General features: G+C 39.8%; 1 protein-coding gene across 3 annotated transcripts in view; it reads right to left on the bottom strand.

The window, feature by feature from the left end:
• Positions 1 to 1,937: 1,937 nt before the first annotated feature.
• The window catches only part of LOC125762348 (zwei Ig domain protein zig-8-like), a 75,821-nt gene continuing 64,224 nt past the window's right edge, over positions 1,938 to 13,534 (bottom strand). For all 3 annotated transcript variants that reach the window (XM_049424316.1, XM_049424314.1, XM_049424315.1), the window contains 7 exons: positions 13,048 to 13,116; positions 5,253 to 5,578; positions 4,862 to 4,978; positions 4,456 to 4,549; positions 4,090 to 4,217; positions 3,106 to 3,274; positions 1,938 to 3,011 (listed from right to left, as the gene is read on the bottom strand). In XM_049424316.1, the coding sequence (XP_049280273.1) occupies positions 2,908 to 3,011; positions 3,106 to 3,274; positions 4,090 to 4,217; positions 4,456 to 4,549; positions 4,862 to 4,978; positions 5,253 to 5,578; positions 13,048 to 13,114 (1,005 nt within the window). In that variant the 5' untranslated portion in view covers positions 13,115 to 13,116 and the 3' untranslated portion in view covers positions 1,938 to 2,907. The remainder of the gene's footprint in view (positions 3,012 to 3,105; positions 3,275 to 4,089; positions 4,218 to 4,455; positions 4,550 to 4,861; positions 4,979 to 5,252; positions 5,579 to 13,047; positions 13,117 to 13,534) is intronic.

Genomic DNA, 13,534 nt, shown 5'->3' with positions numbered 1-13,534 from the left:
AAGTGTCGGCGATGAAATTTTAAAACATTGCGCCACTACAAGCTGCTCAATCGCATCAGCAAATCTCATCAAGTACCAGCAAATTTGCATGTCCAATTTCATCTCGAATTCTCTCTTTTGGGGATTCGACGTCAGCATAAATTACTCTCTGCACTGCATCTCATCCGACGCCAACCGATTGGAACACTTTACCAAACGGCTCATGAAATTACAAAATCGTAAAGCAACTGACTAAAGCTCATGTCAAAGCACACAATTTGTCTTTATCGAAGAAATGCTGATACGCATATTTAGTAAGAAATTCCATGCATACAAAAAAGAATTTCCATCTCACAGCTATTCGACAACACATTCGACCGATCAATTCTAACTCGCAGGTAGTACCGTTTCTTTCAAGCTCCGTTTGCCGTTTTTTTAGCCTTGAATTTTGAAGCATAATGAACTGGAAAATTAGTTGTCTCGTTTACTTCAAGCCTCGCGCACTAATGCATCAATAAGAAAGTAAGATAGGAAATGGAAGGTTATGATGTTTGATCTGAAGGACGAGTATCCAAACCAATTTCCCTGAAAACAAAGTTTTCTTTCAATTTCAATAGCACGAGGGGTGGGTTACAGCTATCACCACCCAGAAAAGCTCGATCCGTGTTTGTTTGTAGAGTGGAGCGAAAACATGAAAGCGCTTAACAACAGGTTACCAATTTTACTCAACACAATACTGCAGATTTTCGTTCACGAACGGTGGACATGTGTACAAATAGAAACCCGTATCTCAATATGGTCCTGCATTGGAGAGACAATTTTCTACATTTTCGTTATCTTATTTATGTACGTCTCGTTTTATCCTTTGTATTGCTTTCCGCCGCTCTACACGCTGTACCCATCGATGGTGACAATCTTAATTAAGCCATGTAACCACGATCCTCCACAGAAAGGTGACGTCGTCTCCACAGCTGCACACGCACACACAAAAGAAGGTGCTTTTTCTCTTTTTAACACCCCCCGCCCTGTTCTTTGTGTCATCTCGGTGACCCAATATCGTTTGCGAACAACGAACCGGAACGGACCCGAAACCGTACAGGGATATACACGCGCGTCGGTCATAGATCCTTGCGAAAATCCTTCTTATCCTTCACACAAACCCGTACCATTGTACGGTTTGCTCATATATGGATTTTTCTTTGACACCCTTCACCACCGAACACGCGGCCACATTCTCAAACCGCTACAGCGACCATGGCGTGGTGGTGAATAAAAGGTGCAGAAATGAAAGCATAACATATGATGCTCAGCCTCCTACCGCAGCCTCGTGGTAAGGATGGAATGAGACGGGGGCAGCGGGATTCGTACATAGGAGGAAGGTTAATTTCAACCAACCGGAAAACATCGAAATTACTTCCGAACCATTACAACGGCTAAGTGCTTGTATTGTGTGTACTACGGAGTGGTAGGGTAGAGTGAATTCGTCTTCCAGGCAAAGGTGTGTTGAATGGTTTCGTCAAGGCAGTGCTGGTGCTGGAATTGCACACGATCGTAAAGTGTTTTCGACATGTCGTTTGTACCCGTGAAACGAGAAAGGAGTGTCGCTTAATCGTGAAAAATGTGGTGCGATTTGAACGATGCTTTTAAGGTGCTTTTTTCTACAACGTATGCATGAGTTTACTTTTCCATAAAATAAACCTTTGAAGGACTTGTTGTTTTTTTTTTAGAACATGAATACGTTAAGTTATATTGCAAAATAACACGTTTTCGATACAATAGATTAACTGATTAAGGTCAAATTTTGCGTTATGTTAATTTTTTTGTCAAATTAGAGTTAGAGCTTCGCAACCGAATGTAATATCAAGGTCACAAACCGTGTAAACGTGTACTGTTAACAGTTTTTATATTCATATAACATTTCTTTCAAAATGAATAAAATAAGGCGAAAGGAAATAATATTGAAAATTAGATACATTGTTTTTTTCTCTTTATTATTCATTTACCTAAAACAACCACTTGACCATTGTATCGACTGACGGGTAGGTTGTTTACATTTGATGTTCAAATTTCGCAGCATTTATCAAACAACTGTCTTCATATTTAGTCGCAGTTAATTTATTCACTTTCCACAGTTCCTTTTCTGTAGCATCCTTTTAATGAGACTCAATACGTTCACGAAAGCAATTAGAGATTTATTAAATAATTTTGAAGAATAAAAATCCCTCATTTGTTTAGTTCTCCTTATCCTGCTTTTATAGAGAATTCCATCAAGTGCGTATAATCCAAAACTGTTTTTCATGCATTTTCGATGAAAGGAGTTTCTGTCTAACGCAATAAAAACGAAATAAAACAAATGCGTTTTAATCTGTGGGATTATCATTTTCAAATTCCTTTTTTTAAAAGCAGAACTAAAAATGAAAGCAATCAAACACCCGATAGAAGTATGCAAATATATCAACATGAAATGTCAACTATACCGGACGCTTACCAGCAGAAAAAAAACACTTAACACTTCGAACTAATTATGATGCTGCCATCCATCGTCAAATCGATCATTGGCCTGATTAGTAACTGCTCATTTCGTCATTTAGCGCCAATCAGTGTATGTGTACGTGAACAATATTTTCCCGCAATCGTTTGGCCATTTGAAAACCGCAAATTAATTTATCCTACATCCAGTCACATTCCGTTGTTGCGTACTGCACCTGCTACAACTTTGGTCAACTGGCACATTTAATCTAATTAGCTCTAATTTGTGCGCCACACTTTGATGTGCCACACGGTGATGCACGGCTCTCTCTCTCTCTCTCTCTCTCTCTCTCTCTCTCTGCTTGTTTACGCGGAATAAATTTTGTGGTCATACTGGAAGGGGTTGGAGACGGACTTTGACCCTTTCCATCCGTGGTTTGTGTTTCCGGAATTGCACTTTCATCGCCGTCCGAGTAGAAAGCTAATCAGCCAGAGGATGAACACGTTCAGTGGATCTCCTATCCGCAGCTGACCGCCATGCTGCATGGCCGCCGGATGTTCCCCTTTAAAGTAAATTGGAAGTAGAAAAAAGGTGAATAAAAACAGCAGATGTTAAACATAGCTACATTGGTACGGAAGTAATGAAAGCCCGCGTACCATTAAGGATGTGTACGTTGATCGTAGAAGGATCGGCATTCGATGGCGAGCAAACGTACTTTCCGGTGTCTGTCGTACGGGCACGCTGTATTAACAGGTAGGATGTCGTCGTTTCACCCTTTTCCGTTATGACCGAGACACCACCCCGAGGCGAATCGTAGTTGATCTCCTGTAGAGAGAACCGAAAGAAGGAATAGAAAACGCAGATAAGTAAGAATCATTGATATCGAATTCGTTCTATTTTTTAATTTCATTGATTTTTTCTACCCAAGATGAAATGTTCGATAGTGGGTTTGAGATAGCGCGTGACCTGCCGGTGCAATATTGCTCGATGCTTCATTATTCATTATTCAGAAGCGACCATGGAAAAAGCAAACACGGGTATCATATTTCATTGGAATAATTTGCACAGAAATTCAAACTTAAGTCCACATTTTTTCTTCCATTTCCAGATCACTTTACTGGTGTGTTCACTTTTATTTCCATTTTTAATCTTTATATTCCATTCCATTTCCAAAAATCACACGAAAGGCATCGGTGATGATACTCAAAAAAAGAAAGCCCGATGCAATTTAAAAGTAGCACTTAAGCAAGTAAAACTCGCGCTTTGCTTCCTTGAGCAAACAGTTTGGAATTTAAATGAAATTGTTTTAAACAGCAATAAAGAGAATTGGTTGTTGAAGCTTTTAAACAATGAATAAGCTAACTGCAAGAAGGAATATATCTTGTTAGAATTTGCTCTAAATCCCATATAAAGCGCTTGTATAAAACGCAAATAATTCTAACAATGGTTTGAATGTTTGACACCTAAATCCCACCATAACGGCAAAGCATAAATCACACTCTTCCTGTTAAACTCAGCAACATGGACGATGAAAAAAGACCGGGATACCAGCCGCATCTTGTCTAAAATATTCTCACATTCATACTAACGTAATCCCTGATCTCAAACCTCCCGTTGGTGTCCTCTTTTCTCCTCCATACCTGATTGTTGTGTGTCCAAATAATAGTTGAAGGAGGTTCAGGTGAGTTCCGTACTATACAGGTTAAATTTACAGTTGAGCCAGTGTTGATGTACAGATCCGGTACACCAACGATCGTGGTGATTGGTTCTGGTGCAGAAATATACAAGTAGAGTTATATGATTTTAGTAGAAGTAGAAAACAAATGGAAATACTTGACAGAAGAGTAGAGTGCGTGCTAAATGCATCACAGGCAAGCATTAAAAAGATTTGTGTACATATCTGAAGCATGAAGTAAAGCGAGACGTGAAAAACGCTCAATAACGCTCGCGTCTCGCTTGCGAACAAAAACCGTATTCGTCCATTAGAAACACTTCTGGATGCTTACCTACTACGGAGAGGAACATCGAATGTCCAACCGGTGGCGTAGTCGAGATCTGGCACTCGTACACGCCCGTGTCTCGCTTCTGTGGGTATCTAATCTGAAAGAACAACGAACGGTACCGTATTAGTTGGTTGCAGGGCACAATGGCAAAAGGTGATACAGAGACAACACAAAAAACCGGAATGTCTCTAGAGCTTGACAGTGAATCCAGTGCCTACGCCTCTCGATGATCGATGGTTTGGGCAGGCTCGGTTATAGTGTCAATATGGCCGGTTCAACTTTTTTGTTGTTGTTGCTGTATTGCCTGTCTTTTCTCTACCAAAAAAAGCTCTACGAGAAATTCCCATGAGCTTGTGATAAACCAAACAAAACTAAAAAAAAATGAACTGGGGATGGAAAAGGAACTTACTTGTAGTGACCAATCGTCTGTTTGGGGATTATGTACAGCTTGGAAACGCTGGTCGGATGTATAGGTGAATCTACCTACGGTTAACAGATGAATGTCACGATGCCGCACCCAGGACACCTACCAGGGACGAATGTAGCCCCAGGAGGGATAACGTGTGTTGATAAATGGACCGCACGGAGGATGCACAAAAACAAATGGAACACAAGGTTAGAATTTATCGAACCAGACGGTAACTTATTCGATTGGCACGCTGCAATACGCAATGCCGTACAAACAAAAAAATTTGTTGGGATTGTCACTGGAATGGAATCGGAACTGCAGGCAACAGGAACCGAAACGAACCCAAATGGATGTCGAAAAAAAACAGTGCAGTACAGTAATTGAAATTTACCGTTTTGTTGCCGATGTTTTTCACCCGGCAATTGAGATAGGCCGTCTTCCCGACCAGCGCTGTAATGTTCTTCGAGGCGGACAAATCAAAGTGTGGCCCACGGTCGAGCGGCGTCCGGAGCAGATTACTTTCGTCCGAGTCGTAAATTTCGTTCTCACTCGTTTCCGGTGCTGGATGGTGTTGCTGGTGAAAGCCAAGGTGTAGGTTTCCAAGGTACGGTGGCCGACTGCGTACTGTCGGATGAGTTCCCTGTGAGCTACTTCGATCGTCACTCAGCTCCAGCAGGAACTGTTCTTCCGAGAAGGTCTGCAGCGACTTTGTGATGCCTGTGGGTGGTGATTTTCAGTTGATGGCCATCGTAGATCGGGAAATGGAACGATTCACAAGGAGAAAGAAAAAAGAAAGACACAAATTACAAATACAAATACTGGAAGATTGAAAGCGTCAAACGGAAATCGGAATGTCAGAAGGTCCGTTATAAATGAGACACTTTTCCTTTTTGTAAGTAGTTTGTTGCTTGCGCTCGTAAATTGACTCCAGACCAGTGGTAGTAAAGTGAAATACTTGAAGTGCGTACACAAAAGTTTTTTAAGAACCTTTGAAAATAAATCTTTTATTTTTCAAGAAGAAAGAAAAAGGTAATCAATATAAAATGCTTAAATTAAGTCTTTGTACTTATAACCCGAACAATTTCTAATTTTCTAATTATTGCTAGAGTATGAAGAAACCCCACCTTAAGGCCTCCTTATCAACTACTTAACGTTAGCTACACACTGCAAATATTGCCAACAACATAATCGACACTGACTAAGATACACTGAGCAAAGTTGTGGCCATCCTTCTTCCCAGCGGCATTAAACAGCTAAGCCACCCAGAAGAAAGAAGTCACTTCATTCGCACTGACAGCAGGGTGCCTCCTTTGATTGGGTGTTTCCAGTTTCCCGACCCCTAGCTTATGGTGTTGCCACCGAGAGCGAGAATTAATTTATCGTTGATATCAATCTTGCTCCCTGGCCTGGTTGTGGTTTTACGAGACTGTATCGCTTGCAGCGAGATAAAAAAGAAACACCGAAGACCAATGAAAAGTGACATCTCAGCAGTAAGGTGTGAGATGTTATCACGGATACGAAACATAAATCAACTGTCGCATCTAATCGAGAGTGTGTAGCGATAATGCATCGTGATTGCGCGAATTGAACCCAGATGGAAGAGAGGATTAGCGTTGGTTTAAATATTTACGAAACATACCATCGGATGATATATGTGGTTTTATGTATGCTTGCTACACAATCCGCACACACATACACAAAGCCGATTGGAAAGCTGATGAGTTGATACGTTTGGAAAGCAGGCATCAAACGAAGGAACTCGTAAATCAAATATTTATGAATTGAACCTTGGCAAGCATTTAAACAATGCTGTGTGCTTACAGCGAAACGTTTGCTTACGTTTCAACTCAATACATTATTATGTCGTTATCGTTTGTTTAGCAGATTTAAACTACTAGCTGAGCCCGTGAACCTTGTTTTGGCCCTCAGAAATTTGATTTGTAATTAAAGTTTACCAGCAAACATCACCAGTATGTTTCTGCTCTTGATACCACGGTGTGCGATCGTTGGCGGCCCAGTGTGCCGAAGATTTCCCTGTGCAGATGATCTATCGCGGGAACCAGATTTGTTATCAGTTTACTCCAGAGAATTTTCCACAGAATTCAGTAAAAATTCCCATCCCCCTTTGAACTCCAAAACAGGGGTGTAATTTAATTCCAATTGACTGCCAAATAGTTAGCAAATTTTTGTCGTTAATTGTGTGATCATAAAATTGGCACCAAATTGAATCGTTCCTAAAGGGCATAGCAAAATGTTTTCTATCGCTCACTAATCCATTGGGAGGTTTAGGGCCGAACGTCAAACTCCCAAATTGATTGGTAACGATTATAAGCGTATAATTAAGCTCCCCGTAATTTGGTTTGGAAAATGGCCTCTGGGTAGGTAAACACACACACATACACTTTGCTATTGATTATCAATTCCGGAAATAGTCGATTCCCATCTGGGTTTGGTGACATTTTTAGGAAAATCTGGTCGAAAAATGTCAATCCGATATTGCCATAACACAGTCTGCGACTGGTAGTGAGTGGATTCTTCCAATCCGTACAGTAAGCACTGGGGACTGTTGATCCCAAATCTGGAACACATCCCCAGTGGATACAAAGCTGTTGAAGGCCCGTTTACCAGATGTGTTTGTGATTGCATAGCAACCGAGCTGATTGGCGATTGGGCGAACAGGGAACACAGTTAATTAACAGAAAACACTCACCACAGCCAAAATAGAGCACATGCAGCTGTGGCACCACAATCGATCGAGAGGTAGATTTATTGATGTGGTTTTATATGCTCATTGTGGTGCCAGGAAATAGCGTAAGTCTCATATTGGGATGGATTCGGTTCGATTTCGTCAAAACTCGTATGAAATCAATTCGAGACACCAATGGTATACGTTCGAAAATCTGATCAGCAGTGTTAGTTGGTTAGCAAATCAACAAATCTAATCTTGAAAGTCGCATTGAAATGCTCTGAAAAGACATGAACTGATCTTCGTTTGTGGGGCGAGGTTAACTTAAGATTGGTGTTTCATCTCGTTAGGGCTAGTTGCAATAGATTCCTTCTAGACAGATAATTATGCTTCTCTGATTCATAGTATTGATGAATAGACAAAACATTAAGAAGAAAAACTCACTTGAAAATGACAACTACACAAAAAATAAATTCGTATAGCGTCTTTGTATTTACATCCATTTAAATCATGTTTCCAACTAGAATGCCTTCTAATTTAAAAACATCTTTTCTTCCAATATCATTTGCTTTAATAGATTATATAAAATAAGAAATAATGTTTACTACAACATAAGTATACCAAGAAACAATATTATAGTGTCCAATATTAAAATGAAAAAGAAATTTTGTACGTTTAAGTTTACTATTTCGCATGACGTTAACATAGCAATTTATGTGCATAAAAGTATGAAAAACGAAGGTAAAATATTCTTGCGAAACTCGAATCCATTGTTCGCAACAATCGGACAAGTGACCCCACACTCTGAGGGTTAAAATTTCAGATTAATATTCATATGTTTTCACTCCGAGGGTACAAAAGGTTCCACTTGTTAAGACCATTGTCGAGCGAAAGATTTCATTCTTGCGCGGTAACATCTCGCACTGTCCTTGCATGTTGGGCACACATTTAAAAGATGGCTACCTTCGGTGGAATTGCTCTGCTTTTTCATGCTGACCCGACAGCCCATCATCATTTCGGTGCCGCTCAGAACGTGAACAAAGCAGATAACAGATAAAAGGATTACATCGGACCCCGGTAAAGTACTGCGCGACGGTTTGGCCTTAAATAACCCGCTCGAACCTTTGTCCCCCTGTACTGCAGGAAAGTTCGGTTCCGGGTAGCGTGTCGGTATTCCATCTCCGGTGATCCTTTTTTTTGTTAGGTTTCTTTGACTTTCCGGAACTCACCGCAATATTTCGAATAGGTTCAGGGATGCGAAAGTTACGCCTCGACTCAGAAAGGTCACTGTTGGGGCAAAATATGTATTCAAGCTTCTTCTTACACACAGAGCGAACAAAACCGCTTTTCTTAGATTCCGTGCTCAGGGACTCATGAATATTCCCGGCCGCCATTGTGCGGCCTCATTTTTTACTTCAACGAATTAGATATCTGCACAATGTTCGCTAAAAACAAGACAAATGGTTTTACGATCGTGTGCACTTACATCCATACACACACAAAAAAGTGAAAGCGTAGTTTCCGATTCCGTTTTTATTCTGTTTTGCTTTGCATTAATGCACGAACTCTTTCGTTTGCGTTGTATGCGTAATGTGTTTTTGTCTTATTAATTCACGATTTATAGACTGCGGGATGATATTTTATGTACGAGCTAGATAACTGCTTCTTAGTCACGTTTTGCCAAGTAATTTTATTAACAAGGTTACGCTACGAAATATACAATAGATTTCAGATCAACACAGTACAATGCGTTAATTTAATTACCCACACCAAGTTATAATTGGATTTTGTTTTTTTCCAATACCCACCAACAATATTATAAAACTTCTTCTTTAATTCGTTGCTTTTTTTACTAGTTAAACAAATATATTTTCCAACCACTTTACGTATGAACAAATAGAAAAACCATCAGCGATGGTATCAATTACAATTACAAACACGAAACCAGCAAATTAATTTCAAATTAATTAGAATTCTCCATCGCATGATCACACACATGATTCTCACGGGAACCGTGAAATTAGTTCCCAGCATGGCAGCACGCTTCACACATGTTCTTAAGGGTGTGTTGCCAATACAATATCGCTTTACAAAAAGGTACAGAAATGGGTGCGACAAAAAAAAGACAACATGGACCCTTCTTTTTCCCTGAATGCAAAACAGGTTTGCGTGTACAATGGACGACGTAAGTGAATGTTCATGTGCTTGAACTTGCCTTTCGTTCGTGCCCGAAGGCACAACGGAAGCGAAATGAACCATTATTATTTAAATTACACCCCATTTGTGTGAGCTGATATCGTTTTGCTTTATTTCGCATGTGTGGGTTTGTGTGTGTGTGTGAGAGAGAACTCGCGAGCCAAAACAAGTCAATCGAATGGTGTGAATTACCTCCACCCAAAACCCCCTGCTTTTTGTTGTTCTTTCTTGCATGCGTACGCAAAATGCAAAACCATTCACAAAAATGCGTCCACTCGTTAAGCGCAAATGGCATTTAATAAATCATTCTAGACGTTACTGATGAAAGATAACGCAGTTATGTTTTGTTTCGGTGTGAATTTCATCCATTTTGTTGCCGTTTGAATAATTTTTAGCCGTTTGAATAAAACGAGGACAAAAAGAAACTAATTCCACTGCTAGAACCGTTTCGGCTCAACGCATCAAGACATTTGATGATGGTTTGACGCGTTTTCAATTTGTTTCCCCATTCTCAAATGACCATCTAGAGCGAGTCTCCTTTTTGCTATCGTTTTTTTTCACTAGAAAACGTTCACGTTTTGGATAAATGGAAAAATGATTTCGAATTGTTGGAAGCGCAGATTACAGTGCCAACGTCACACGATCTTACAATCTCAGCCTGTACGCGTGATGGGAAGCAAGTGGGAAAAAACACGAGCTGCGTTAACAATAAAACCCACAGCTAAGCTAACACGTTGGCTCAGCCTACCGCGAGCAGTATAGCAGTAAAAACTGATGGTGCAACGTTCTGTTCTGTGATCAAATTCAATTTTGACGCCAGTCGGATGAAAAGCACACGTATGTTGTGACCGCAGGCAAGCTGGTGTTTTCATCCTTGTCCTTTCGTTCTCACATTCTAACAGGCACAAACGCATGATAAGTGAATGGCAAGTTGGTGTTTGAGGATTCACACCAGTTTTTTTTGTTTGGGATTTTTTGAAAAGTTTTCAAAGAAAGTTAAATGCGATGCGCTAGTCAAGAAGTAGATTAATGCTTTAATTCTTACGCGTATACCACACGCCTACACGTAACATGTATTATGTATAACATAGGTAAACTTTGTCTTCATTTCAAAAGGTAATATAAGTATGTTGTATTGGATTTGTATAAGACGAATAACTTATGACATTATTCTCAAAAATAATTAATATTTTGATATCGTGTACAACCAATTATTCGTCTATAAAAAGTTGTTTCCAATACAAACATTCGTTCTGATATGAGTAACCCTGTAAAGAGGCTGAAACAAACGATACTGTTCTTCTTAACTCAATCTCGACAAGGCGAAAAAAAATAGTGAGCAGCCACAAACAAAACCAAAAAAAAAAACAATCCATTCCTTTGATGCCGCACACAGACCATCAAAATCTGATTCCGACTATCTGGCGTTATCACTTCCTGTCATTTCCGTTTGCTGTTTGGAAAGGAGGGACCGGGGGGTTCGGGAGGATTGTACGAAAAAAGCCAGAAATCCATTTCATTCGAACACATTCACATACCGCCAAAGGCATGTTGGAGGTGGGTTGAAAATGTTCAGCCAGTGTTTCCAGAGTTCCCACTCTGTGGCGCATATGGGTTGCGTACAAAAAGGGTTGATATCCTTGGAATCTTTTATTTTCATCTGTTATTTTTTCTCGCAATTGTGCCGGTAGACAGCACACATGTTTTGAAGCTGGTTTACTCGTTTGTTTCTTTTTGGTTTGGTTATGAGAATGGTTCGAATGTTGAAATGCATTAGACAACTGTTTGGTTTGAAGCATGTTTGACTATTTTATTGCAAAAGATTTTGGAAAAATGTATAAAAGACATTAACAAAATAAAAAAGACATTCAATAAAAGATTACACCAACAAATGCAATGGTTGTCTCTTCGTCGTTATAAAAACTTTACTAAGGTATGTTTGGGCATTACCTACAAACATTGATACTGATGTATGCGCAAAATGAAGAGATCTCTACTTGCTGGGCACGCCATTGTGATGGAAATAACATTTTTTCAACCTAAGGGCACACCTTATTAGCTCACGCTGCTTTACCTCACGTCAAATTTTATACACTTAATTATACTTAGTGAGTCTGGTGAACGAAACAAATGCCGATTCCACCGAGACAAAACAAAAGGTTAGAATGGGAAAATATCTACATTTCTCAGCACTCGAATGATGAATAAATTTCTCCACAGCTCCACTAAGCCAACGTACAAAAGAAGCAAACGCACTACCCTATACTCACTTAAAAACCATTCTCCCGATGGAGACGCCCGGTCGTTTTTGAAAACCGGCTCGGTTGACCTTAGCGGTGGCTGATGGTTTTTAGCAGATTACAGCAGTATTGCTTCATGCTTCATTTCCAATGCGCTTCCGCTGCCGCAGTGAATCATATTCTCCCTGTTTGTTCACCGTTTCTCACCACGTGCTCCTCCTCTAGCCGTGCGTGACAAGCCGACAAACATCGCCACAATGCTTTCTGCGTGGTTTTTCGTTATTTCGATTTAAAACCACACAAAGATGTACCGGTGAATATAAGGTTCAGCAAATATGCTGGCGCTTTTATTTTTTATTTTCCTTTCATTCTGCTCCATTTCAATAGCCCGAGGGAAAGTGAATGCACCAACCGTGGCACTACCGAAACCGGTCGGTTGTACCGGAGGGCAATCAGAGCTAATAAATCAAAATGCGGTACATTTGCTAGCAATAGGCTGAACTGCTCGTGTGTCCCAAAGGAGGTGGAAAGAGGAGCTGAAAAGATTGTTCAACAATCCGTTTTTGCAAATAGTACGGTGACGAATGTGTTGCAGCTTTTCGGTTTTTTGTAAGCGGTTCTATGCTAAACATCGTGTATCAAGTCAATGGGATGTTTTGTTATTGTTGCAGTTTTATTTAACCAGCCCAAGCAAGTATTCTTATTGTATATGCTTTGTTTGAAAAATATATGCCCAAATGGGCTTTCTAACATTCAAGAGAAATTTTTTTCCATTAGCTAATCAAAAAGAAAAATAAATCCTATTATAAGGAACATTAATACAGAAGATAATTTAAAGGCTAAAAAAATTTCTGATTATTCATTGCTTGAATAAGAAGTACAGAAAGAATGATTCAAATTGCCAAGTTCACCTTGCTCGTAAATCGCTTACGGTTGTCTAATGCACAATAGGAACAAAAAATAATAAATACTTCGTCATTTTTCAGAGTTTTTACTTACAGCAACTAATACAACAAATCTCACATAATACAGTTTAAAAAAATGCATATTATTCAAACACTTACCATGATTCAAATGCACGATAAAAAGAAACAATATATTTATCCCGTGTTGAGAGCGCCAGCTAGCCATAACTGCAATTAGAAGAAAGAAAACATTTAAAAGGGTGAAAACCCGAGTATGCATCCGCTACATCAACGCAACAACCAATTAAAACAATCAGCTTGTTAGAAGATGAAAAAAGAAACTGCAGCACGAATTGAATAAAATAAATAATAAAACAGGACATCTGGTACAAGCTCCTATACTGCTCGGAGACCGAGAGTTTTTTTACTCCTGTCCCCTTTTCACTTTCCACACATCCTTCAAACAAACTGACAATCTATAACACGAATGAAAATTTGTTGAAAACGACACTAGACAACCAAGATCCCTTCCGGCCTGTCAACCGTACCCGACAATGCAGAACATTTGAATGATTTATTGCATCAGCATGTCCAACGGCTGCCACTCGTGCAACGACACCGACAGGACACATTTCGCTGATTGTGC

Source organism: Anopheles funestus, chromosome 2RL, assembly GCF_943734845.2.
Source record: "Anopheles funestus chromosome 2RL, idAnoFuneDA-416_04, whole genome shotgun sequence".
Classification (NCBI taxonomy): Eukaryota; Metazoa; Arthropoda; class Insecta; order Diptera; family Culicidae; genus Anopheles; species Anopheles funestus.
This window is presented reverse-complemented; position numbering and strand designations above follow the sequence as displayed.